Below are 22,825 nucleotides of genomic sequence, written 5' to 3'. Positions count from 1 at the left end.
GATATCACATTATTCAACAAATGATGAATACAAATACCATGTCTCGCTAGCGGATACACTTTCTCCAGTGTCTTCGCTATTGACACTTGTCTATCCGAAATAAAAGCCAAACCATTATCATCAGCAACAACAACTTTTAATTGTCTCATAACCCATTCCCAAGACTATTCATTCTCAGAGTCTACTATCCCAAATGCAATAGGATATAAATTTGAATTTCCATCTATAGCAGTTGCAACCAGGAGCACCCCTTTGAATTTTAGTAATGTGTAGATTTTGATTTCTACATGTTTTAGATTTATAGTAAATCTGTAGAAGTCGGTTTCTGCGTGTTTTAGATTTATATTAATGTGTAGATTTTGATTTCTAAAGATTTTAGAACGGTAGGTTAAGCGCAGAATGTGTATTCTAAATACTTTTAGAATACTCCTATTTACGTAGATCACGTATTCTAAACATTGTAGATTCAATGAAAAAAAGTGGATTTCGTTTTATACTTTGTAGAATGTCATTTCTACTTTATTTAGAACATAATCTGAAATTTATGATTTCAACTTTTTTATAACTGGAAAAAATACCACTAAGTTCATATAGGTATTTTATCAAAAGTTACTATTTTTCCAAATTTTTTTTGTTTGTAAAACTATTTATTAAATTTATTTTCAAATATATTAAAGAATGTTATAATAAAAAATGACACAAAATAGAAATTAGCCTAAAGAGACATAGTTATCATTTTTTTCTCCGAAAATCAATTTTCCCAATAACTTAGAGATTTGGAGAAACCAAAACAAATGAAAAATTGTTAGTGGGCCTGATTTATTATTTGATGCGTCTTAATGGGCTAAGACTTTATCATAGCAGCACTCTCCACGCCGTCTATACGCCCACCAACCAGACCTTGAGCAACACGTCCCTCCTCAGTGATAAGTTACTTTATTACCCTCCTCTTTCCTTAGTTCCCCCGGAGAATATTCTTCAACAACTAGACACGATCGTCATTTCCTTACTCAGATACTGTGAGTAATATATTTTAATTTATATATGAGTGACCCCTGCGTGAGTTATCCACTCAGCGCCCACTGAAACACTCGAGATCTAAATCTTCATCGTCGTTGTCTGTGACTACTCCCGATCTTCGTTTGAGAAAGATGGCTCGAAAGTTCTTCGTCGGAGGCAACTGGAAATGCGTAAGCTATCTTCTCTCCGCCCTAATCTTATTTTGTTTATTTCTTTAGTATCTCGTCGCGAATCTGTTTGTTTCCTCGCCGATCTTAAAATCGTGTTTAAGGTTTTGTTCATCGCTTGGCTCGATTGATTTTTTGAAATTTGAGATCCTTGCTATGTGAATCTGATTCCGATGGTTGAGATTTGTTGAGTCGATACTTTTGATCCAATCTGAGCTGTTGGCTATTAAATGTTTTAATCATGTTGAGATTGATATTGTGTCTCGCGGCTAGGATTTGTTATTGGGAGAGAGATTCTTATGATGGCTATGTTGTGAATTTTTGAATGAAATATAGAACGGAACTGCGGAGGAGGTGAAGAAGATTGTGAACACTCTTAACGAAGCTCAAGTTACTTCCCAGGATGTCGTTGGTATGTTCAGCATCTCCTTTTACTTTTGATAGAATCATTGAAATATAAGGTTATCTGCTTTTGGTTTTGCATGTCTATAAACCTCTGATCTTGAACATGACTCGTTAATAACTAATTAGAAGAGTTTATGAATTGCTTTTATGCTTTAAAAAACGTATTTCTCACATGAATTTGGGAATGCGAAAGATTATATATGCATGTATGTTCGAATCTGTCAAGTAGTTGTTATTGGCTAATTTTGTTTTTTCATATATGCAAATATGCTTTTTGGTTTTTATGTGATATTTAAATTAATAACTCTATCCTTGTTATTGGGGTAATAACTTACTGGAAGTTTTTCAAAATGCAGAGGTTGTGGTTAGCCCTCCCTATGTGTTCCTTCCTCTGGTTAAGAGCATATTGAGGCCTGACTTCCATGTTGCGGCACAGAATTGCTGGGTCAAGAAAGGAGGTGCCTTCACTGGTGAAGTTAGGTGAGATTCTCTAGCCCCTGATTTCCACTACAAACTCTTCTCTTTTTTTTAATTACTTATGGGTTTATGTGAAATATATTTGGTTTTTTGAAGTTGCATTAAATTGTGTTGAAGTTGCTCGCTCTTCTTTGTCTTGCTTCATGTTGTATCTTGTCTCTTATGCCTTCTGTAATTTGTGTGTGCAGTGCTGAGATGCTTGTGAACTTGGACATCCCATGGGTTATCCTTGGTCACTCTGAAAGGAGGGCACTCCTCAATGAAACAAACGAGGTTGGTGGTCTTTCGTGACTGCCATTTGGATTGTAGTGGCTATGATTTTGATATTTTACTTCTATCCTTCATTTGTAGTTTGTTGGAGACAAGGTAGCCTATGCTCTTGCTCAAGGTTTGAAAGTGATTGCTTGTGTGGGTGAGACTCTTGAGCAGCGGGAGGCAGGGTCGACCATGGATGTTGTGGCTGCCCAGACCAAAGCTATTGCTGGTATTTATATTGTCAAACACTCTCCTTTTCACTATTTTAGTTATAGTTCTCTTTGACACTAGTGGCCTGTTACTGTGATATTAGTTATCGTTTCTACTCGCTCTAAGTGTATAACAGCTTTAGTAAGGCAGTACATGGTGACTTTGTCTTATCTGTTAGTGTTTATCTTCTAACTGTAAAGAAATACTTTAGTAAGGCAGTACATGTTGACTTTTTTTTCTTACATAGAACTTCCTTTTGTTTGTAATCACAGATCGAGTGTCGAACTGGTCAAATGTTGTCATAGCTTATGAGCCAGTGTGGGCCATTGGAACCGGAAAGGTCGCTAGCCCAGCCCAAGCTCAGGAAGTAAGTTTATTCTCTATGCGTTTGAGCAGCGAAGCATTGTTTCTTATCGTCATGACTTTCTATGAATACCAATATTCTTTTTCGTTGATGGACACAGGTACATGATGAGCTAAGGAAGTGGCTTGCAAAGAACGTGAGCGCTGATGTCGCTGCTACAACCCGCATCATCTATGGAGGTAAAGAATAATCCAATACTTTGATTTTAACCAAATGCCTCCACAAAGTCTCTTTGATTCTAAGCTTGATTATGTAAATAAACTTTCAGGATCTGTCAATGGTGGTAACTGCAAGGAGCTAGGTGGTCAAGCCGATGTTGATGGTTTCTTGGTCGGTGGTGCTTCTCTAAAGGTACATTATATTGTGTTTTTTCTTTAGTTTGTTTCAATCAAAACCATTATCTAATGTGTTTTCTTCTTCTTTCAATTGCTGCTTTTGCAGCCTGAGTTTATCGACATCATTAAGGCTGCTGAGGTGAAGAAAAGCGCTTGATGAATTTCACTAAACAATCTCAAATCCTTTTGCTTCTTCAGTCTCAACTATGATAAAAAAGAATTAATAAGTTGATACAGTATCAGTTTGATACTCTTTGCTTCTGTTTTATGTTGTCTTGAGGAGGCAACAAAACATTTTCTTCGCCAATTTATTTAGCTGTCAACTTATAAAATCTCTCCCTTGATTAATATTCTGAGTGAAATGTTTGGTGTTCATAACCTGGCATTTCGTATTTCATTTTTTAAAAAGAAGAAAATAGAATAGGCCAGAAAGTATTTGGGCCAACAAGCTCAAGCCCATTGTAATTGATGTTGGCCCGAAATACAAATGTCCCGGCTTTCGCTTCTACTAAAACATTTTTCAATGATCATATTCATACTAATCAAAAAATTCATACCAATCAATCCTTATGTTCACTGCGGCAGTTAAAACATAACAGTACAAGTATAACTACTTTTTTACTCTACTGGTGCTATCTCTGCATGGTTACCGTTAAATAGTAAAAAGGACTGCTTTACCGTTTTTTAATAATCAGTTAGATTGATTATATCTCTTCTTTTTTTTAAGAACGTAGATCTGATGTCATTTGTTCCACTTCCACTAGTATATTTTTTTTTTTGGTAAAAACTTCCACTAGTATTTTGTTAGGGTTAACTTGATGAATGACCATATTGAGAAAAATATAGATTTGTAGTAAGAGATTTGAGAGAGATAAGAAGAAATGGAGTAGAGAGGAGATGATATGGTTAGACTTAGTTGTTGAAATATAGTTTCATTTTTGGTTATAGGATCAAATTTCCCATTTTGTTATATATATTTTTTTTAAAGAAATTATTGTGATGTTTTGATCTCTGAGTAATGGTGTCAGCCACTTTTTAAAAGTATAATACTTTTTGAATGATGAACTCACGGAAATTTGGCAATGTAAGATCATGTCCATCGGGGATTCCTAGATGGGGTTCCAAAGAAAAGAAACCAAAAAAATAAATGAAAAAAGAAAAGAAGTTAGAGGACCGCCCCTTAAATTAGGATTTTAAGGATTGATAAGGAACCTTACGTGTCAGCTTCCTATTCGACCGCCGATGTATCTCTCTCTCTCTTGTTTCAGGGTTTCACGCGAAATCCGATCTTTTTTTCCTCCTCCTTCTTCGATCTCTCCATCTTCTTTCTGGCGATTTTCTATCCATTCTTCGATCTCTCCATCTTCTCTGTCGTATCTCTGTCGATTCTTCTATCTCTCAATCTTTTATGTTGATTCTGATGTCGATCTCCTTCGTTGAGACTATGATGAAGATCAGAAAAGAGAAGCGACTTCTTCAAAGGAATCAGCTTCAAGTGAAAGAAGGGATCGAGGCAAGGATGAAACTCATACAAGAGGCGAGATCAGACTGTAAGTACACGAATATCCCTTGTCTGCTTTCTTAAAAACTGTTTAAAACTGATGTCGATGGTGACTTATCTGATGATCTTGAGGAAAGTGAAATCTTTTACAGTAGTGTCTGTTGAAAATATCGAAATTTTATCATAGAAACAGAGTTTGGGTTGGTTGATTTTAACAAGTGATGATGCTTAAGATTCGTTTAACAAGTAATGATGATGATCTTGTGTTGGTTTGTTGATTTTAACAATTGATGATGCTTCTGTTTCAAAGTGAAATAAGTTTCGAAATTTAGTTCCATTTAAACCAAGGTTTTAATTTTACTTTCTTTGTCGCTCTGTTTGTCTTTATGATTTGTGTCTCAGTTTGTTTGTCTTAATGCTTTGTGTCTGAGTCTGTAATGGTTAAAGTATGTTTCTCCTTTGCTGGTTAACATTGTGATCTATCTTAAACATTGTGATGGTTTGTTGTGTTCACTGTCTTGCTTTGTATGTTGGAAAGTCTGCTTGTGTTCAGTGTCTTGTTTTACAGTAGCAGTGAGTCTACTTTCGATTTGGCACCAATGCAGACAAACCCGAGATCACTGTCTTGTTAGAGTTGTGTCTGTTTGTGTTCCACCATTCATGATCGATATAAAGTAGAAAGAGTTGTTTAACTTCTTGTCGTGCTTGCTTACTGTATTTTCTTAAAAAAAAAAATTAAGAACCTCAATGAGGTTCTCCATTGGACGGTGAGAAAATTAATTAGACTAACATAGATTCTAAACTTTTCAAATCACAAAATCAATTACTAATTTATTTATTAGAGTCCCTGAAAGTCTCTAACCAATGGACTTGCTCTAAGTTGTCAACGAGTGAGGGTTTCTTAATTTTGATTATTTATTCATTGCTATTTTGCTTACGGAATATTGTTGTTTTATCAGGCATCATTAAAAACGTTGGGAAAATCATAGAGAAAATAAGAGACCATGTTCCCATGAGTGTCATTTTTTGGTTCTAGTCTTGTAAAGAATAATTAACTATACTTAAGCTAATAATTAAGCAAATTGGTTAAGTAGCATTGACAGATAAGTGAGCTCCGAATGTCGAGCTCCGAATGTCGAAATAGTTCAAAATCTTCTTTTCTTTTGTTCAACCAAAATATACAATTCAAAATCTTAGCATTCAAATACTGAAGTCAATGTAATGAATATGAGTATGAATTTTGACCTGACCACTCAAAAATCCAACTAAATGCTGTAACACAACACAACAAAGACTTATAAAATAGCACAATACGTGATTCACAGCACACAAACGTGGTTACATTCTATATTCCAAGTCAACCCATACGTCTAGAGATGCTCGTTAATAGTTTAATATTAATATTTTTCCGCTGTGTTTCACACTTCTCGTGATGTAATTCTTGTAAGACCACTTCCATTAGGAGGTTTAGGAGGGGTCTCTTAAAGAAAAAAGCTTAAAAATTAAATCTAAAATACAATTAAGATGTAGAATCGGTGTCCAAAATAGAGGTTTTAGAGTTAATAAAAAATTCCTACGTAGCACTTTTTTGTTGGTTCCACGCTTTCACACGAAGGAGACAAAAAATGGTTTTTCTTTCGTTGGTCTCTCTCTTCTTAGACATTATCAAAAAAATGGTCTAACTTGCAAGAATGAATGAATGATATGGATTCAGATATTTTTGAGTAGTTATATTATTTATTTGACTTTGAACTTATTTGCGTAAGGAATAGACAATTGTGACCGTAGAAACTAGAAAGGGAGATTTGACGAAGTCGTTGTATTTTGGAGAGTTTTGCAGTCCGATCTGTAGGTATTGTGAATCATAATACCTCGACCAACCATTTTGTATAGGTCCTCTACGTTCAAGGTCATGTTTGTTTAAAAATCATGTCATTAAGCTATTTCTACTATCTATCCATGGTTTGTTAAGTAACTTGTTAGTTGTTACCACCTATATTTACATGGAATTGTAACTTCAAATCAATCGGTAATAATTAGTATCGTAACTTCAAATCAATCGGTAATAATTAGTTTGGTTCCATACTTTTGTAAATTTAGTTTTCTTACTAATTTCGGAATTCTTTCATTCGTTAACAGTAGCTAGCGTCTTGCTAACAGATAACATCATTCTAAAGGAAAATTAAAGGGTATACAAAATTTCAGAGGATGTTATTTAGTAAATAAACCAACTTAGAGAGAGAGATGAATAAACTCTTTCACATTACTTTTTTGTCATTTTGACATTTATGTATTTAACCTCGGTCCATTTCTTCTAATACAATGCTTAGTAACTAGTATTATTAACAAACAAATAACTAGGACAAAATAAACATTTTCTAACCTACTAGTATTATACAAAAAGTTTGATATTTTCTTACAGATCTTACTTTCGTAAGTTCTTGTACAAACCTTAATACTGTATGTCTGTACAGGCAAAGCATATAAATCGAAAATGACATGACTATTTTTTTCCGAGCAACTGACATGACTATCTAACATTATCGAAAAAACTAAAATACAATTTTGGATCCAGCCCCACCACGACGAATTCAGACCGGCAAAGATTCCAAAATCTCATGACCATCTGAGTCAGGTCTGCACTTCAAATCGGACTTATATACTTGCATATCTTTTAAAGATATTGCGTACGTTAAGCTACTATATTAAGCTATTTACATTGAAGAATTAAAACAATCTATAAAAAGTAAAACCAAACCAGAGAAAAGTAACACCATTTATTAAATTATTACAAAATAATGTGCCGTGTTAGTCAAAGAACACCTTCTTCTTCATCTCCTTTTTTTTTTGAATAAAATAACCAATTGAGTTAATGCATATGTATTCTTCCTTCATATCCTTAGTTCTTTGGCTCTCTCTCTCTCTCTCTGAATAATCTGTTCTACACAAAACAGCTCAAGAAGCCATTTTTATGGTCAGAAAGGGCAAAGCAAGCTTCTTTAAAAGCCTTATTCTTTGTTTGCTTCCATTCTCTACTAATGGGTTCTTGCCTCAGTTCTCGTGTTGACCGTACGTTCTCTTCATAACCTCCTTTTTGTACATTTTCCCGGAAATTTTCGAGATCTTTCATGTGTCTCTCTTCCTATTCGATATTCTCTCTGTTTATTAATGATGGGTTTATAGAAAAGAAATGAAATTTGCGTGATCTAAAGTAAAAAGTTTCCACCTTTTTCAATTGTCCTCAGTTTTGACTTTGGTCAACGCTCTGTTTGTGTGTTTCTGCAGATAAGAGCAGTAGTAGTCTCGACGACCTTCACCTCTCGAGTTGTCAATCCCCCTCCTCGGCGGCTGATAAGAGAGAAGGAGAGATACTCAGCAAAGCTAACGTTAAGACCTTCACCTTCAACGAACTCAAACTCGCAACCAGAAACTTCAGACCAGACTCTGTTGTCGGAGAAGGCGGTTTTGGTTCTGTCTATAGAGGTTGGATCGATCAGACAACTTTTGCCCCAACTAAATCGAGCTCCGGTCTTTTAGTTGCAGTCAAGAGTCTTAACCCTGATGGCTTTCAAGGTCACCGAGAATGGCTGGTACACACATATGGTTTCTTCAATTTTTTTGATTCTCTAATCTTACTCTATTTTAAAGAAAATAAAAAATAAAAAATAAAAAGATAAAATAAATAAGACTATGTTTTGTTGTGAGTTCAGACAGAGATCAACTACTTGGGTCAGTTAAGTCACCCGAACTTAGTTAAACTGATTGGTTATTGCTTGGAAGATGAACATAGGCTTCTTGTGTATGAGTTTATGCACAAGGGTAGTCTTGAGGATCATCTCTTCACAAGTAAGTCATTAACCAAACATTTTTATTGAAAAATATTAGGAGATTGTTTTTCTTATGTTTGAATGTTTTTTTGAAGCAGATGATGTGAAGTGTAAGCCACTCTCTTGGTTATTACGGGTTAAGGTTGCGCTTGATGCAGCTAAAGGGCTTGCGTTTCTTCATAGTGGCCCTGTTAAAGTTATTTACCGAGACATCAAGGCCTCGAATATCTTGCTCGACTCGGTATACGCTCTTTTCAAAGTCTCATTGTTGTCTTGATGGGGTTATAAAAGTACTGACTTGGTTCTGTTTTATGCAACAGGACTTCAATGGAAAGCTTTCTGACTTTGGGTTAGCGAGAGACGGTCCAATGGGAGAAAAAAGCTATGTTAGTACAAGGGTCATGGGTACATTTGGCTATGCCGCTCCTGAGTATGTGTCAACAGGTACATTCTATCAATATTCTTATATATAAAATGTTACTGAGATATGATGCAATTAATATTTTAAATCTTGTTTCATCCTCTTATGTTTTTGTGTATATTTTCAGGTCACTTGAATGCCAAAAGCGACGTATACAGTTTTGGGGTTGTGCTTCTAGAAATACTATCTGGAAGGCAAGCGTTGGACCATAGCCTCCCGACCAAGGAGCAAAACCTTGTGGACTGGGCTAGACCGTACCTCACAAGCAAGCGTAAAGTTCTACTAATGGTGGACACTCGTATTAACTCACAGTACAAACCCGACGAAGCTGTGAGAATGGCAAGCATTGCTGTGCAGTGCATCTCGTCTGAACCAAAGTCACGACCAACCATGGACCAAGTGGTCCGAGCCTTGATACAACTACAGGCAAGCATGGTTTAACCGGCCAAAGTTGACACAAGTAAAGATACCAAAAGACTTGTGGGATTGTAGTAGGTAGATAAAGATGGGGTTACTTACTGTGGTTAGGTCTCATGTCTCCTCGTGTGGTGTAATATTCCATTTGCTTCCACGAAACAAAACACTTCAGGCTCTACGACATGTTTTGAAAGATGCTCACAGTATTTTTTTTCTTTCAACGCTCCTTTGTATCCAACATCTGCTTATAGATTCTTTCTAGGAAATATTTTGAGTACTCTCTATACTCTCTATAATATTTTAAATTAAAATTAAATATTTTCATTGGTTCGAGAAAGTAAACTTTGTGCTTTGTTAATTTACTGCGTTTCATTTTCTTTGGCGGCATCCTTCGATGTTTCTACGGACCTCTCGCCCAATGAAATATGATAGCAGCGGGACTTATGCGGGTAAGTATATAGATTGTATTTTTACTCGTCATCATTATTTGTTGCGAAGAAAAAAAAAGTGATTTAATAGACTAAAATTAATGTTTGAAATTAATGTATGATGTTTTATTTTATTTTTATTTTCAGTAAAAAATCTTAATTTATTTGATAAATGTAATTTATTTTTATTTTTTAAATGTAACATTTTTCTTTAAAAGCTTTTCTATATTTTGTTTTATCATATTATAGAAGATAAATATAGTCTTAATGATTTTACAATATGATTTTTTGTTGTAATTTATTTTGTGGTTTAGTCTCTTAATTTTTTGGTGCACTAAAAAAAATCTCTTAATTTTCTTTTGCGTAGTAATCATGTTTGGTTTGGACCGTCCTATGTATCACTACTCACTAAGTTGCGAATGATGACGGAAGAATCTGTCAACTTGAAATAAACATGATTGTGTAACCGTATATATATCTCAACAGTAAACAAATACAAATTCCCTTTGAAATAAATATCAAACACCAAACGTCAGTTACTGAAAATGATAAGAGAAGATGGAGGTCTGGAAAGGGGTAGAGATTTTGATGCCGCTAAGAACGTATCTGCATGTGAGGGTGAATTGTTGATGGAAGCAACATCATTTTAGGCATATTCCACTTTTAATATGTCAACAACACCTCTCGACCAATTATCTATCTATTGGGACAAAAAATACTTGATATTCCCGTAGCCATGGTGCTGTTATTTGCAGATTGATGGCCAGCTTTCTTTGCTGAAGGTTGTGCATACATGTTGCCAGTAGCTGTGAAATTTTCATCATCATGAGATTATGTTCTTTTGCAAAACTACAACCAAAACATACTGAAAAGTTTTTCTCTTATGACACATACTTTTTATTATTGATGATATATTGCAAAGGTGACAGAGTAGGAGAGCAGTGGAAATAATATGTAACTAAATTCCATGGGGTTTGGTCTTGTGCAGCCATAATTAAACTGTAAATCATACGACCTAAATGCCAATATATATGAAATCAAACTTCAATTATAGAGAAACAGTTATATAGTATTTACCTACAGAAACTTCTGTCCATAATTCTATTGCTTCTTTAGAAGCTTTGTCTCCAGCTTTTGGGGTTTTGATAATTTTTCTTTCAGGATCAACATCATTCACTACCCTCAGCTGTCACATATATTTCTTCTACCATATCAGATGTAGATGATTCCTGCATTTTTTCAATTAGAACCTTTTGTTAGAATCATAAGATTAATAAAACTGAGACTCAAGTGAAACGGCACAGGTTGAGAACTTGCATTGATATTAATCTCAGCATTACAAACTCTTACAGGAGATGAAGTTTTGGCTAAAGAGAGATTTTCATCAAGCAAGAGCAATGTCGACTCCCATGAGCTCTCCTCTTTTCTGGAAGTTGCTTGCTTCCCAGAGACAAACGCAGGAGACGCATCACCACCGTCTGAGGACAACAACTGTACTTAAAAGCGGAAGGAAGGAATGGAATAACAGATGCAGGATGTATGTGCAAGGAAGCAGAATGGTTGAATCAAGTGAAGCAGAAAATATGCCGTATTCTGCATCCCTTATTTATAGTGGTTGAAATTAAGGATTTGAGATGGGGTTTAGCTGTTGAGGTAAGAAAAAACTGAAACGTCGTGGGAGAGCTTGAATGAGAGACTTAATGGAGAAATTTATGATAAGGATTCAATGACAACGAAAACTGTTACAACTCTAAGTTGTTATCGCCATTGAATGAAGAGGATGCGAGGAGGTAAAGATGATCGAAGAAGAATACTCGAGATGGATATTTTGGGCTTGGTTGAAGTGTATAATATTAGACCTATCAGATAAATAATTTTTTGGGGAAATAAAGTTATTTTATTGGGTGTGAGATTAGGCTTAGGCTCTTCTAAACCAATAACTGAGTGGCCCACATACAGATCAAAGTAACTTTGGTACGCAAAAGAAGAGTGCGTACGTGTCATCTTTTGCCCACCCCTTCTTGCTGACGTGGACGCATGAGGAGAGAGACAAATCTATTTTATTAATATAGATAGATTTTTTGCCACAAAATATCACATAAAAAAAAAATCTTCAAAATAGCATTCATTAAACAAAAAGATTAAATTATCTTAAAATGTGATGCTAATATTTACATCTTTATAAGCCCTAATTCAAACATAGTATATGTATATTTATTTATTTATTTATTTAATATGTATTATTTAAATACTTCAAAAATTTCTGTAAAATAATTTTTAAAAATGTTTAATTAATTATGTAATTACATTTATTATATTATTTTTTAGTAATAAATATTATTTTCTTATCTTCGGTGATATTTTGGGATAAAACATTCACTTTACTTGAAAGTATTACTTGTCAAAATTAAAAGAAAACAAATCGCAATACTTTATAAGGCCAAGCCCAATTTAAAGTGGACCTAAACTCCAAGCAAGAGAAGTCACCTACCCTCTCTCTCCTCTGTCTCTCTCTAAAGAGAAGAGCTTTACTTTAGGGTTCACTTCAGATCTGTCTTTCTCACCATCTCTCCGCTACTCTCAATTGCTCCGTCGCAGGTAAAAACTCCGATCTCAAACCCTAATTCCATTCCAAGATTCATGCTTTAATCTTGATCTGGCGTTGTTGGTTGTTGTAGTAGTGATGAGTAGGAGATACAGCCCGCCTTATTACAGTCCTCCGAGGAGAGGATACGGCGGTCGTGGCAGGAGCCCTCCTCCTCCACCTCGACGTGGATACGGTGGTGGTGGACGTAAGGGATCTAGCCATGGAAGTCTCTTGGTTCGCAACATTCCTCTCGATTGCAGGTTTGTTCTTCTTTCATATTAAGTTATGTTTTTTAGAAACTTTCTTGATTTTTGTTTGTTTTGATTTTTTGTAGACCAGAAGAGCTTCGTGTTCCCTTTGAGAGGTTTGGACCTGTGAGGGATGTCTATATCCCTAGAGACTATTACTCAGGGTGAGCCTTTTCTTCTCTATGTTACCTTAAGTTACTGTTTTTGCGATGGGAAGTGATAGATAGACTAGTTATTTTTGCTCATTAGGATTTGATTCTTCATTAGTGATGTAAGATTTACGCCATTTTGATTTTGAGTGATGAACAAATAGTGTTCATATGTCAAGGTTGTAGTTCAGTTTCTCTTCTCACTCTTATTGATCTAGCTAAGTTCTCGTGGTGAGTAGAGAGCCTTTTCGTTGAAGTCTAAGGTTTTCAGAGCTTTCTGTTTTTGGATTGCTTTTTTTTCTTTTTTCATAGTAAATTAAATGTTGGACTGATTTCCCCAGGGGGTATGTTGGCTTGAAGTTAAAACAAGACCAAGCCCCACATTTGATGAAGTCCTCGTCAAAAATAATGCTTAGCTTATTAGTACAGAAGGAGTTTAAGAGTCAAGTAGTGAAGAATGTTTTGTTTGGAAATGAAGAGTGTTCTATGGAAGCTTTATTAAGTGAAGCGTTTTCCTTATGAAGAGAAGTAGACAACTTAACTTTGGGATCAAGTAGTACTTAATTTTTACAAGATATCTCCCCCGTCTTTTGGAGTTACTGTGCTTGAAGTGTTTAAGAAAAGACCAGCTTTTGAGTATGTGTAGAGCCCTGCTTTTCATAGAAGTTCTCTGAAGCTGAAAGGTATACAGTTTAGTGTTTGCGCCATAGGGTGGTTTTGCTGGTAAAGCTAGTATTTGTTCTGGTGTTATGTGATTTTCTTATCAGCCATCAACAACTCGAACGATAAGCTTCCAATGAATAAACCAGGGAACCTCGGGGGTTTGCTTTTGTGGAGTTTGTTGATGCATATGATGCTGGGGAAGCCCAAAGAAGCATGAACAGGAGAATATTTGGTGGGAGAGAGATCACCGTGGTTGTTGCTTCAGAGTCTAGGAAAAGGCCCGAGGAGATGCGTGTCAAGACTAGGACTCGTAGCAGGTATGTTAACCATATTCTGATTGCTAAAGTAAACAAGTTATCAAGTTTATTGTATATACCATGAAGTAATCACCATGATTTGTCTCAAACTTTTCAGGGAACCTTCAGGCTCTAGAGGTCGTTCTCATGGTTAGTGATTTTTTCTTTGAATATGCAGTTGATATGTGCTTCAGTAGCAAGCTTTCAACTTCTATGATGCACTTGTTTATGTACACAGCTTTAGTATCTCTGTGTTTCTTTTGTCTCTCAGGACGGTCTCGTTCACGTTCAATCTCTAGATCACGCTCCCCTCGTCGTCCATCGGACTCTAGAAACAGACGCCGATCAAGGTAATTACACGTTTTTACCTTTTTTACAATCATTGTCAAGTCAATATTATTTGACATGATGGTGTTGTAACAGGTCTTATTCTCCTGCACCGAGAAGAAGAGGAGCAGACTATTCAGCATCTCCAAGGAGAAGACAAGAGGAACGTCCACGATCACCACTAAGAAGTCCTCCTCGAGGAGAAGGAGATGCAAAATACAGTCGCAGGTCCTATTCCCCTGGCCATGAAGGTGCTGCTGCTGCTGCTGGAGACCGTGACGCAAATGGAGACAATGACACTAGAGAGTTAGGCATTCATCAATCTGTCTTATTTTCTTATAGCTCCTGTGGATTGATTTGACTCTTGTCTGATTTTCTTGTTCGTGACATTGATTTGTCTTTTTTCTTACCAGAAAACCGGACTATGAACCAGAGGAAAGGCGTCGTGGTGGAAGAGAGGTTTCAAGGTCTCCATCAGGATCCAGGTCCAGATCTGTGGAAGCGTCTCCAAGATGAAACTTGTGTTAAAGAAAAACTCTCTTTGTCAGACCAAAACTTTGTGCAACTCTCTCTGTGGTGTTTCTTTGTTTCTCTAATAGAGAACTCTGTGTTTCAAAAACTTATTTACTCTGGCTTGTTAAAAAGATTCATCTCGTCATGTTATGATACTTAAATGATTCTCAGTTTGGGTTGTTAAAATATTGTTATGAAGTCTATATTACTATGAATCTTCATTTGGTGAAGTCAAGGTCGACGGATATTTTTTATTTCAGCAGCCTTGAGAAATTAATTAAAAACATCTAGAAGTAGAAGCCATATATGACATTAAGATGTTTCCTTGGTCTATTATGGACAAAAGTCCTTTTTTTTTTTGATTAACATGGACAAAAGTCCTAAACTTTGGTTTTTTACTTTTTAGTTGGTAGGTATTAAATTCTCAAGAAGCCAATCATACGTCAAACAGGTACTAGAACTAGGGGGTATTATGGTCATTCAGTTTGGTTGACCAGACTAATAACATAACCTAGGTTTTGTGGTCTTCACTTCATAATGTTTTGGCTTCGACCAAGTCGTGAAAACACGACGCGGGTTGGGTTTGAAAAATAGGAAGATAAATACAAATAGTAGTAAATTACATAGGTAAAAGGGAGACAAGGTCTGCGTTTCTTCTTGCTGTCTGTATTTAAGGACTTCCTCTGACACAATAACTTTCATTATTTGACATTTCATCTTCTTCACTCTTCGTTTAAGAAACATCATACAAACCCAAAACTCCTAATAAAATTTTAAAAACTCTCCAGAGATTAGATATAAAGATGGCTGTGGGGATCCTTGAGGTTAACCTGATCAGTGGCAAAGGTCTCAAACGATCTGATTTTCTTGGTAAATTACTAGTTTCTCTCTTCTCTCAAACCCTCTATGTTTCTTGGCTTGTATTTTGACATGGTTTGATTTTAATTATGTTTAGGTAAGATAGATCCTTATGTTGAGATCCAATACAAAGGACAAACTCGCAAAAGCAGCGTTGTTAAAGGTATCATTAACTTACTATTTGCATTTTCTCAGTATCATCCAAATGCCATTCATAGTTTTATTACCATTTATTCATAGTTTGACTTGTATTGTTTCATTCGCCACACTAGTTCTCCATTGTTGTTATTATTTTTAAGAAGATAGTGGGGCTTCAAGAAGATTCAAATCAAAATGTCAGAAATAAAGTAATTGTTAATGTTTTTCTATGAGGAAAAAAATTGTCACGTGGTATATTTAATTTTGAACTCCCACATGCTAGTGAATTAATAATGGTTGTTGTTGTTGTTTTTCCAAATCTACGAGATCTTCATTCATGGTTTCTTAAAGACTCGAAGAGTATTTCATAATTTTTAAAAAAACATGTGTTAAATAATGCATTTACGTTATGATAATGCATGTGTTAAAATTATAACATACAAAATGCATTCATAATTCACCATGGTTTAACGTTATCGTAAATGGAATATTGTAACATTAGAACTTACAAAAATGAAATCAATATGATGTAACTTGCAAGTTTTCTGTTCTTATATAGCTTAACTATTGAGAAAATTTGTTGTTTGGAGCTTTCTTCTGATTTTATTCATTCTACTACTTATTATATTCTCTGGCCAACCTCATTTTTAACTAATTATCAATACGCAAAACTTCATATTAAAATTATTAATTATATATAGCTCATATAACCATAATCAATACAATGATCCCTTATATAGACCTTCATAATTCCATTTTACAGAATAAATAACTAAAGAGATTGACATTTGTGTTATTTTAATGAAAAGATGGAGGTAGAAACCCGACATGGAATGAGAAACTGAAATGGAGAGTAGAGTTTCCTGGCTTCGACACCGACTACAAACTCATCATCAAAGTCATGGACCATGATACTTTCTCCGCCGACGATTTTATCGGTGAAGCTACGTAAGTATCATATTTATACACATTAAATTTTCCTTATGTACTTGCTTGTAAGTATAGATAATAATAATATGTATGAATAAAAATGAACAAACAGGGTATATGTGAAAGAGCTACTTGAAATGGGAGTAGAGAACGGCAAGATGGAGCTAAGACCGACCAAGTACAACGTTGTTGACTCTGATCTCTCCTTTGTCGGAGAGATTACCATTGGACTTTCTTACTCTGTTGTGGTACTTTCTCTTTCCTTTTATTTATTTATTGTTTTACTCTTTTTTTCCTAAGTAAAATTTATCAACCTTCTTATCTCTATTGACAATCTTCAGCAAGAAAACGGAATGGAAGGAGAAGAGTTTGGTGGATGGAAGCATAGCCAGTTTTAATCAGTTTCATCTTCTATATAAATTGCATGATTCTATTTTTCAGGTGTTACCTTTAGTGTCAACAATATCATTAAGCTTATTCACAAGTTCAAAATCAAAAAAAAAAGTTATCAAAAAATCAATTAACATCTATTGTATCTTTATTTGTTGTTAGCTTGTATTGTTTGATTTATCCAAATTCGTGTATTCTCTTTGTATCTATAATTAAAATTTTAAGACATGTATCAAAATATCCGCCGGTTCTTTAATGTTGTTTCTCCTGCATAGGGGAAATAAAGTTAATATGTCGTATGTTATATGCATTTGTATTTTAGAACTTTTTCTAACGATTTACGGTTAGGTCTGGGTATAATATCTGTAACCCGAAATCCGAACCGAAAAACCCGATCCGTATCCGGTCCGATGTAAAAAATATCCGAATGGGTCTTGTAAGGTGGTACAAAACGTATCCGAACCCGAAGTGTTATTAACCGAACCCGAACGGGTAACCCGAAAAACCGAAAAAATCGAAAATCCGAAAAGATATCCAAAAAAACCGATCCTAATGTCCAAAATATATACAATATAATTATATGAAACATGAATATATACTTCAAATATTCAATTTCATATTTATTTTGATATGTTATCTAACAATGAGTATTTAAAATATAAATAACTACCTTAAATACTTAATTATATATAAATAAATATATATATCTTATGTTTTATTTTTAAATTTTAGATTTTACTTCGGGTATATTCTAACCGATCCAATATAACCCGAATCCGAATGATATATGATTACTTTATGGATTCTATGATGTGATACAAAACCGACCCGAATCCGATGTGTTATATCCGAACCCGACCCGTACTTGCAAATTTACTAGAATGAGACCTAGGAGGTATTATAAAAAAGAACCAAAATCCAAAAAACCCGACCCGAACGCCAACGGGTACCCGAACGCCCATGCCTACTTACACTTATAATTTTAAAGTGGACGATCCTTAAGACATGTATCAAAACAAAAGCATTTGGTAACATATTACCTTCACATTGTGGTGACATATAAAGCAACTCAATTTTGCTGATCAGCTGGTTGGAGAAGACGCTCAACCCTGAAATTAGCTTATCTTCTTGTTCAACAGGTTTAAACCTCAGTGATGTAACCGAACCTGGATAAGCCTCTTTGTTTTCCCACCAAAGTCTGTTGAGCAGAGTCTGATACTTTCATTTCTTCTTCATCCTCCAAATTAACCTCAAGGATAGGTTCTGTAGACATTCTACACAAACATGTAACGGGGATACAGAGGAGACTTCAGATAAAAACGTATAGTAAACCTTCAAGCCATTGCCATTTCCAGAGTCTAATAGAATATAACTTTTAGGATTTACTCGGTTTCCTATATCACTAATGGACATCTTCACGTACGAGCTCTGATTAGTATCTAATCCAGATGAAGTTTGATTTGATGTGATAGGCTCCCTTTTTGACCCTAAATCTTCCTGGCCACAAGGTAACTTCAACTGATATTTGAAGGAAGCTCCTCTAACCGGGCAGATCGTAAACCGGTTTGGTTACTTGAATATTTAATAGTGGGCTTGCTTATAAAATTTTAGTCCCATCTTATATTTTGTATATGTATGCTTTTAGATCATAAACCGGGTTGATTTCCCAAACTTAAGCCCATCAGGAGTGGGCCGATAATAAAACCCTAAACCCATCATATATTTTTAGTATATGTACGTGTGTTTGTCTCTATAGTTCGCTTCGCCGTCTTCTTCATCGTTGTCCTGTTTCGTTTCCTCTGATTTTCAACTGCAAAAGCTTTTTCCTGAAAATCTATCTTGAATTTTTGTTGTGGGCGATGATTATAAAGAGAGAGGATTGAGTGGGGAGTATGAACAAAACTCTCATGGGACTGGAGAAAACTAAACCCTGATCGAAATCGATGGAGAAAATATATTTTGTTTTTTCCCTTTTTCGAATTTTAGGTTTTTTTTCTCTTCATTCCTTACCCTCGATGACGGTCCTTCCAAATGTACACTTGATATGAGCCCTTTTATATAATTTATTTTCATTGTAGCTGTTGTGGGTTCAGTGTTCTTATTAGCACTGATTCTCTCAACCAAAAAAAAACTTAAAACTAAACAAAACATAATGATTTTCCTTTAATTGAATGATAATGAGTAATTTACCTATTAAGAGATAATAACAAAAGAAAATCAAGGCACATGTAATTTCAGATTCCACTAGTTACTAATAGACTCAGATAGATAAGATCATGAGAGTACATAATTTACTGGGTTTAGTATCCATATGATTTGAATAGAATTTGCAATTTGAATCCTCATTCCAAATGTATTATTTTTTTCTCTTTTTTCAAATGTATTATTTATTGGGGAAAAAAAACTTAATACAATGTATATAAATTTTGCAGGAAGGATTAACATATTGAAAAGAAACACACACAAGCTTTTTAGTTACTATATGTATAAGTGAATGATAACTATAGTATAATGAAATTATTCGACATTACATACATACTAAGAGCTGCGGGCTGGTTACCCAACAGCCACTTCAGGTTACAGTAAAGAAAAATGATAAATAGAAAAATCTCACATTTGATAGAGGAGCTTCTTCACTTTAGACCCTGAAGTTCTTTCCGACAAAGGTTTGTCCAAACTGCCAGTTCGAAGGTACGATGTTCCATGACGTAGAGGTTCTACGGTCACTGGTTGTGACACGGAAGGAAAGTGACTGACCAACGAGAACAGTATTAGACTGCCAGTTCTGTCCCCAGTTCCTAGTCAAACCCATCCAACCTGTCTTTGATCCTTTCACGCTCGCCCTCGCAATGTCTCCAGCTCCAGCCACGTTCGTGATTAGCACCAAGTTGAAGTAACGGTGACCGTTGATCGTAAACCTTATCCCTCCACTCTTCCTACATGCCACCCTATAAAGAATCCCACATTTCTCAAGCTTAGTAATTTGAATCATTACATTTTTATAGGTCCAATCTCAGAAAAAATTAAACCAAGTTAATCGTTAGCACTATTATACTTCTTCCTTGTTTTACTTGAGGTTTTAGATTTATGTACACAAATTTGAAAAATATTTAATTTTGATATTTTCTAACAAAACATAATTAATTATCTACATAATCACAATTCAGTCAATAAGAATAAACTGCATAATATAAAGAGTTATATACAACAGAAAAAATAATAAGAATGTTATTTATTATTTTTTTGGCTCAACCAGTGGGGCTTAATACTATGATCGGTAAAAAGACGTCATCTAATTTAAAACAAAAAAAAATCTCTATAATGTCATTTAGGACAATACTTCAAAGTGTAAATGTGAAGTTTACATATATATGTACCTGCGGTAAGAGATGGGGACAATGCCAGCACGATACTGAGCGATCCTGAGGAAAACTGGCATGGCTAGGTCGAAGTGAGCGCGTGGTGGGTTGCACCAGCCACCATTGTCGCTAGGTTGGGCTAAGTTCGGAGGACAAAAGTTGGTTGCGGTTACAAAGACAGAAGGACTGCCTGAGTGGCACCACTTAGGATCATTGACACATTTGATTTCAAAGCAAGCACCGCACGTTAAGCCAGTGTTGAAAAGCGCTGTACTCAGTGCGGCCGTGTTCGTGCCGTATCCTTGACTGTATAGGTTACCGTAACCGCATGCACCACCTAAAAGAGAAAAAACAGAGTGCTCTGTTTTTAGAGAGGTGGTTTGTAAAACAAGTGTTTGAAGAGAATGTACTGACCCATGGTTCCGGAAGCGTCGTCGCCACCGTAGAAAGTGGCGTGAGCGGTTTGCCAAGAGCTGCCGGAGTAGGCACCAGGGATCCCAGCGTTGGTGGGGTTCAAGAGGAGCAAGAGAGGTAATATGGTGAGGAAAATGGATGGATTAATTGCCATTTTTATATATATTTGTGAGTGATACTATTCAATGGAGGAGCTAGAGTAAGAAGAGTGTAGACTACAAAGCTGAGAGACTTGTTGATGGTGGAAATGTTGTGAAGATGGCTATTTATATAGGTGGAGAGATACTCCAAAGTTAGAGAAAGAGATACTATTGAAGTATATTTAGAAAAGTATCTTTTAACTTATGGTGAAAGATATGTTTGCAGTTTTGTTTTTATTGAAGTATGATGAGATCATCAAGACTCTATTGTTCTGTTAGGTTTAGGGGTCTATAAATAATGTAATGTCAGATAAACTCCAAATTAAAATAGATAAAAATGTCAAATGTCCAACCAATTCGAAAATTTACTGGTCTATGCAGTATAAACTAGCAAATAGTTAGTTTATTTTGAAGCAAAGATGATGATTGCTTTGTAAACTTGATAGTAGAACTTTGAAATAGCGAAACGATATATAATAGAAAAACATGTGAATTAAATAAAATCTAATGATGTTTTTACGTCTGCAAAATCACTTTTTCAATAATAAAAGTAAAACGTCAACGGTATGATAATCACAAAACTGTAACTTTTGAGCAAAATTAAACAAAAACATAACTCGATTTGTAAACAAGTTGTTGGTCATGTAGACGTACCGCGTACGGCATACGTGCCTAAGTTATCAATGTATTAATTTCAAAAGTGCGAAAATCTAAATATTTATTCAATCATCATCGCCGAGTTGTATATGTGTACGTTCATGAATACTTTTCGTAGGACTTTAAACTTACGACATGAACACAAAAAAGTGAGCAAAGTCAACAACATATATCATATGGTGTTAAGTCTAACGAAGCTCGTTTTATTACTACGATTTAGGAATGACATATACACCAAGGATACAATCATACAAATGATTACTAAAATCTAAATATTCGATATACTATTCGCTGAGTTATTTTCTTAACAAGAAAGAAAAATAGTTGGGAAAAATAAAAGTGAGCGAGGAAGCATGAGATGAAAATAATGAACAAAGTGTAGGAAAACAGTTAGGGGGCGGTGAGGGTGGAAGAGCATTAAGACACTTGGTGATGACAATGCATATCTATGCACCAACCACATCTAGTATATATGCCACGCCAGCAAAAATATACAACATACATGCACACGTGTAATTTTAATTAAAGTTTATAGCTTCTCGTGTATATAGATTTTCTGTTTCTTCGGGTAGATATATGATATTGTGAAAATAGTTGTGATTCATATGTCAATGACTCATATTTAGCTTAGATAAAAACAGAATTAAGTGTATATTTGTCCAAAATGCACATGAACGTTTAGAGAACAGAGAGGCTTTATCATGAGAACACATACCCACTTGCATGTGAATTTATTATCTACCTCTCCTCTCACGATACTTGCACGTACATTATTTTCATTTATTTCATTTCAACACAAAAAATTGGTCTAGTCATTTATTTTGTTATGAATACAGATGCCAATAATCAACTTTCATAATACAACAAAGAAAATGTGTAACTTCACTTCAATAATTTTATCAAAGACGACCATAGGATCTGCTCGTCATGGACAGAAAAGGTATAAGCTTAGTGGAGATCATCGGAACTAATTACTCCAGAGACTACTCGGGAATTCTCGGTATCCGAAGTAATGAGGAGAACCTCACTTTCCTGAGAATCAAGTCAATGGTTGAGACACTACAAGAAAACACAAATTTAACGACGGCCAAAATCGTCGTTATTTCCTCGGAAAAGAAGGCTTACGAGAAAATGGCGATGAAAGGCGTTTCGTCGTTATATGATTGTCGTAAGAGAAGATTCGTCGCCATTTCCTCGTTAATTAGCGAGGTTATATTTTCCTCGTAAAGAAGAATTAAGTTTTCGTCGTAAAGACCACGTGGGGTTTCCACGTAACGCGGTCGTTGTGCTTCCTCGTAAGAAACTCGTAAATGATTCGTCGTAAAAGAC

At 35.2% G+C, this 22,825-nt stretch overlaps 5 protein-coding genes across 8 annotated transcripts; 4 read left to right on the top strand and 1 right to left on the bottom strand.

Moving 5' to 3' along the window:
* The first annotated feature begins 1,037 nt into the window (after window positions 1–1,037).
* Window positions 1,038–3,611, top strand: LOC106342295 (triosephosphate isomerase, cytosolic-like). The gene is made up of 9 exons (XM_013781175.1): window positions 1,038–1,190; window positions 1,524–1,599; window positions 1,949–2,072; window positions 2,258–2,342; window positions 2,421–2,553; window positions 2,807–2,901; window positions 2,999–3,077; window positions 3,167–3,249; window positions 3,340–3,611. Exons 1-9 carry the CDS (start codon window positions 1,152–1,154, stop codon window positions 3,388–3,390), a joined length of 765 nt encoding a protein of 254 aa, XP_013636629.1. The 5' UTR covers window positions 1,038–1,151; the 3' UTR covers window positions 3,391–3,611.
* Window positions 3,612–4,570: 959 nt separating this feature from the next.
* Window positions 4,571–9,677, top strand: LOC106336960 (probable receptor-like protein kinase At3g55450). Of its 3 annotated transcripts, none has more exons than XM_013775957.1 (6): window positions 4,571–4,783; window positions 8,020–8,324; window positions 8,445–8,580; window positions 8,657–8,802; window positions 8,882–9,005; window positions 9,110–9,677. In XM_013775957.1, exons 1-6 carry the CDS (start codon window positions 4,642–4,644, stop codon window positions 9,421–9,423), a joined length of 1,167 nt encoding a protein of 388 aa, XP_013631411.1. In that variant the 5' UTR covers window positions 4,571–4,641; the 3' UTR covers window positions 9,424–9,677. The 3 variants fall into 3 exon arrangements, with proteins under 3 accessions (XP_013631411.1, XP_013631412.1, XP_013631413.1); XM_013775958.1 differs by having other exon boundaries at window positions 4,572–4,783; window positions 8,660–8,802; window positions 9,110–9,576; XM_013775959.1 differs by lacking the exon at window positions 4,571–4,783 and adding an exon at window positions 7,604–7,803 and having other exon boundaries at window positions 9,110–9,576.
* A 2,619-nt stretch (window positions 9,678–12,296) lies between these two features.
* LOC106336790 (serine/arginine-rich SC35-like splicing factor SCL30) lies at window positions 12,297–14,825 on the top strand. 2 transcript variants are annotated; one of them, XM_013775730.1, is made up of 8 exons: window positions 12,297–12,425; window positions 12,506–12,674; window positions 12,749–12,826; window positions 13,621–13,791; window positions 13,889–13,920; window positions 14,042–14,120; window positions 14,194–14,403; window positions 14,511–14,825. In XM_013775730.1, the coding sequence occupies exons 2-8, from the start codon at window positions 12,511–12,513 to the stop codon at window positions 14,611–14,613; spliced, it is 837 nt and encodes a 278-aa protein (XP_013631184.1). In that variant the 5' UTR covers window positions 12,297–12,425; window positions 12,506–12,510; the 3' UTR covers window positions 14,614–14,825. The 2 variants fall into 2 exon arrangements, with proteins under 2 accessions (XP_013631184.1, XP_013631185.1); XM_013775731.1 differs by having other exon boundaries at window positions 12,314–12,425; window positions 12,509–12,674.
* A 484-nt stretch (window positions 14,826–15,309) lies between these two features.
* LOC106341184 (elicitor-responsive protein 1-like) lies at window positions 15,310–17,028 on the top strand. The gene is made up of 5 exons (XM_013779995.1): window positions 15,310–15,480; window positions 15,566–15,631; window positions 16,416–16,554; window positions 16,649–16,784; window positions 16,878–17,028. Exons 1-5 carry the CDS (start codon window positions 15,414–15,416, stop codon window positions 16,932–16,934), a joined length of 465 nt encoding a protein of 154 aa, XP_013635449.1. The 5' UTR covers window positions 15,310–15,413; the 3' UTR covers window positions 16,935–17,028.
* Window positions 17,029–19,323: 2,295 nt separating this feature from the next.
* LOC106339686 (expansin-A16-like) lies at window positions 19,324–20,930 on the bottom strand. Its single transcript, XM_013778541.1, has 3 exons — window positions 20,700–20,930; window positions 20,304–20,622; window positions 19,324–19,874 (listed from the first exon to the last, which is right to left on the bottom strand). The coding sequence occupies exons 1-3, from the start codon at window positions 20,851–20,853 to the stop codon at window positions 19,565–19,567; spliced, it is 783 nt and encodes a 260-aa protein (XP_013633995.1). The 5' UTR covers window positions 20,854–20,930; the 3' UTR covers window positions 19,324–19,564.
* Between the last annotated feature and the right edge of the window lie 1,895 nt (window positions 20,931–22,825).

The sequence above is a fragment of the Brassica oleracea genome, chromosome C4 (genome assembly GCF_000695525.1).
Source record: "Brassica oleracea var. oleracea cultivar TO1000 chromosome C4, BOL, whole genome shotgun sequence".
NCBI lineage: Eukaryota > Viridiplantae > Streptophyta > Magnoliopsida > Brassicales > Brassicaceae > Brassica > Brassica oleracea.
Note: the sequence above shows the minus strand (reverse complement) of the source record. Positions and strands in the feature narration are given on the sequence as shown.

What these genes read in the sequence shown, in the direction of transcription:
- LOC106339686 (XM_013778541.1), bottom strand. Translation starts at nt 20,853, where the DNA reads ATGGCAATTAATCCATCCATTTTCCTCACCATATTACCTCTCTTGCTC. An exon ending in CGACGCTTCCGGAACCATGG is followed by an intron (nt 20,623 to 20,699) that starts GTCAGTACATTC and finishes TTTCTCTTTTAG; the next exon opens with GTGGTGCATGCGGTTACGGT. An exon ending in GTCCCCATCTCTTACCGCAG is followed by an intron (nt 19,875 to 20,303) that starts GTACATATATAT and finishes GATTCTTTATAG; the next exon opens with GGTGGCATGTAGGAAGAGTG.
- LOC106336790 (XM_013775730.1), top strand. Translation starts at nt 12,511, where the DNA reads ATGAGTAGGAGATACAGCCCGCCTTATTACAGTCCTCCGAGGAGAGGA. An exon ending in AGAAACAGACGCCGATCAAG is followed by an intron (nt 14,121 to 14,193) that starts GTAATTACACGT and finishes GTGTTGTAACAG; the next exon opens with GTCTTATTCTCCTGCACCGA. An exon ending in GGAGACAATGACACTAGAGA is followed by an intron (nt 14,404 to 14,510) that starts GTTAGGCATTCA and finishes TTTTCTTACCAG; the next exon opens with AAAACCGGACTATGAACCAG.
- LOC106342295 (XM_013781175.1), top strand. Translation starts at nt 1,152, where the DNA reads ATGGCTCGAAAGTTCTTCGTCGGAGGCAACTGGAAATGC. An exon ending in CCAGACCAAAGCTATTGCTG is followed by an intron (nt 2,554 to 2,806) that starts GTATTTATATTG and finishes TTGTAATCACAG; the next exon opens with ATCGAGTGTCGAACTGGTCA. An exon ending in TCGGTGGTGCTTCTCTAAAG is followed by an intron (nt 3,250 to 3,339) that starts GTACATTATATT and finishes CTGCTTTTGCAG; the next exon opens with CCTGAGTTTATCGACATCAT.
- LOC106336960 (XM_013775957.1), top strand. Translation starts at nt 4,642, where the DNA reads ATGTTGATTCTGATGTCGATCTCCTTCGTTGAGACTATGATGAAGATC. An exon ending in AAGGTCACCGAGAATGGCTG is followed by an intron (nt 8,325 to 8,444) that starts GTACACACATAT and finishes TTGTGAGTTCAG; the next exon opens with ACAGAGATCAACTACTTGGG. An exon ending in CGAATATCTTGCTCGACTCG is followed by an intron (nt 8,803 to 8,881) that starts GTATACGCTCTT and finishes TTTATGCAACAG; the next exon opens with GACTTCAATGGAAAGCTTTC.
- LOC106341184 (XM_013779995.1), top strand. Translation starts at nt 15,414, where the DNA reads ATGGCTGTGGGGATCCTTGAGGTTAACCTGATCAGTGGCAAAGGTCTC. An exon ending in CAAACGATCTGATTTTCTTG is followed by an intron (nt 15,481 to 15,565) that starts GTAAATTACTAG and finishes AATTATGTTTAG; the next exon opens with GTAAGATAGATCCTTATGTT. An exon ending in CAAAAGCAGCGTTGTTAAAG is followed by an intron (nt 15,632 to 16,415) that starts GTATCATTAACT and finishes TTTAATGAAAAG; the next exon opens with ATGGAGGTAGAAACCCGACA.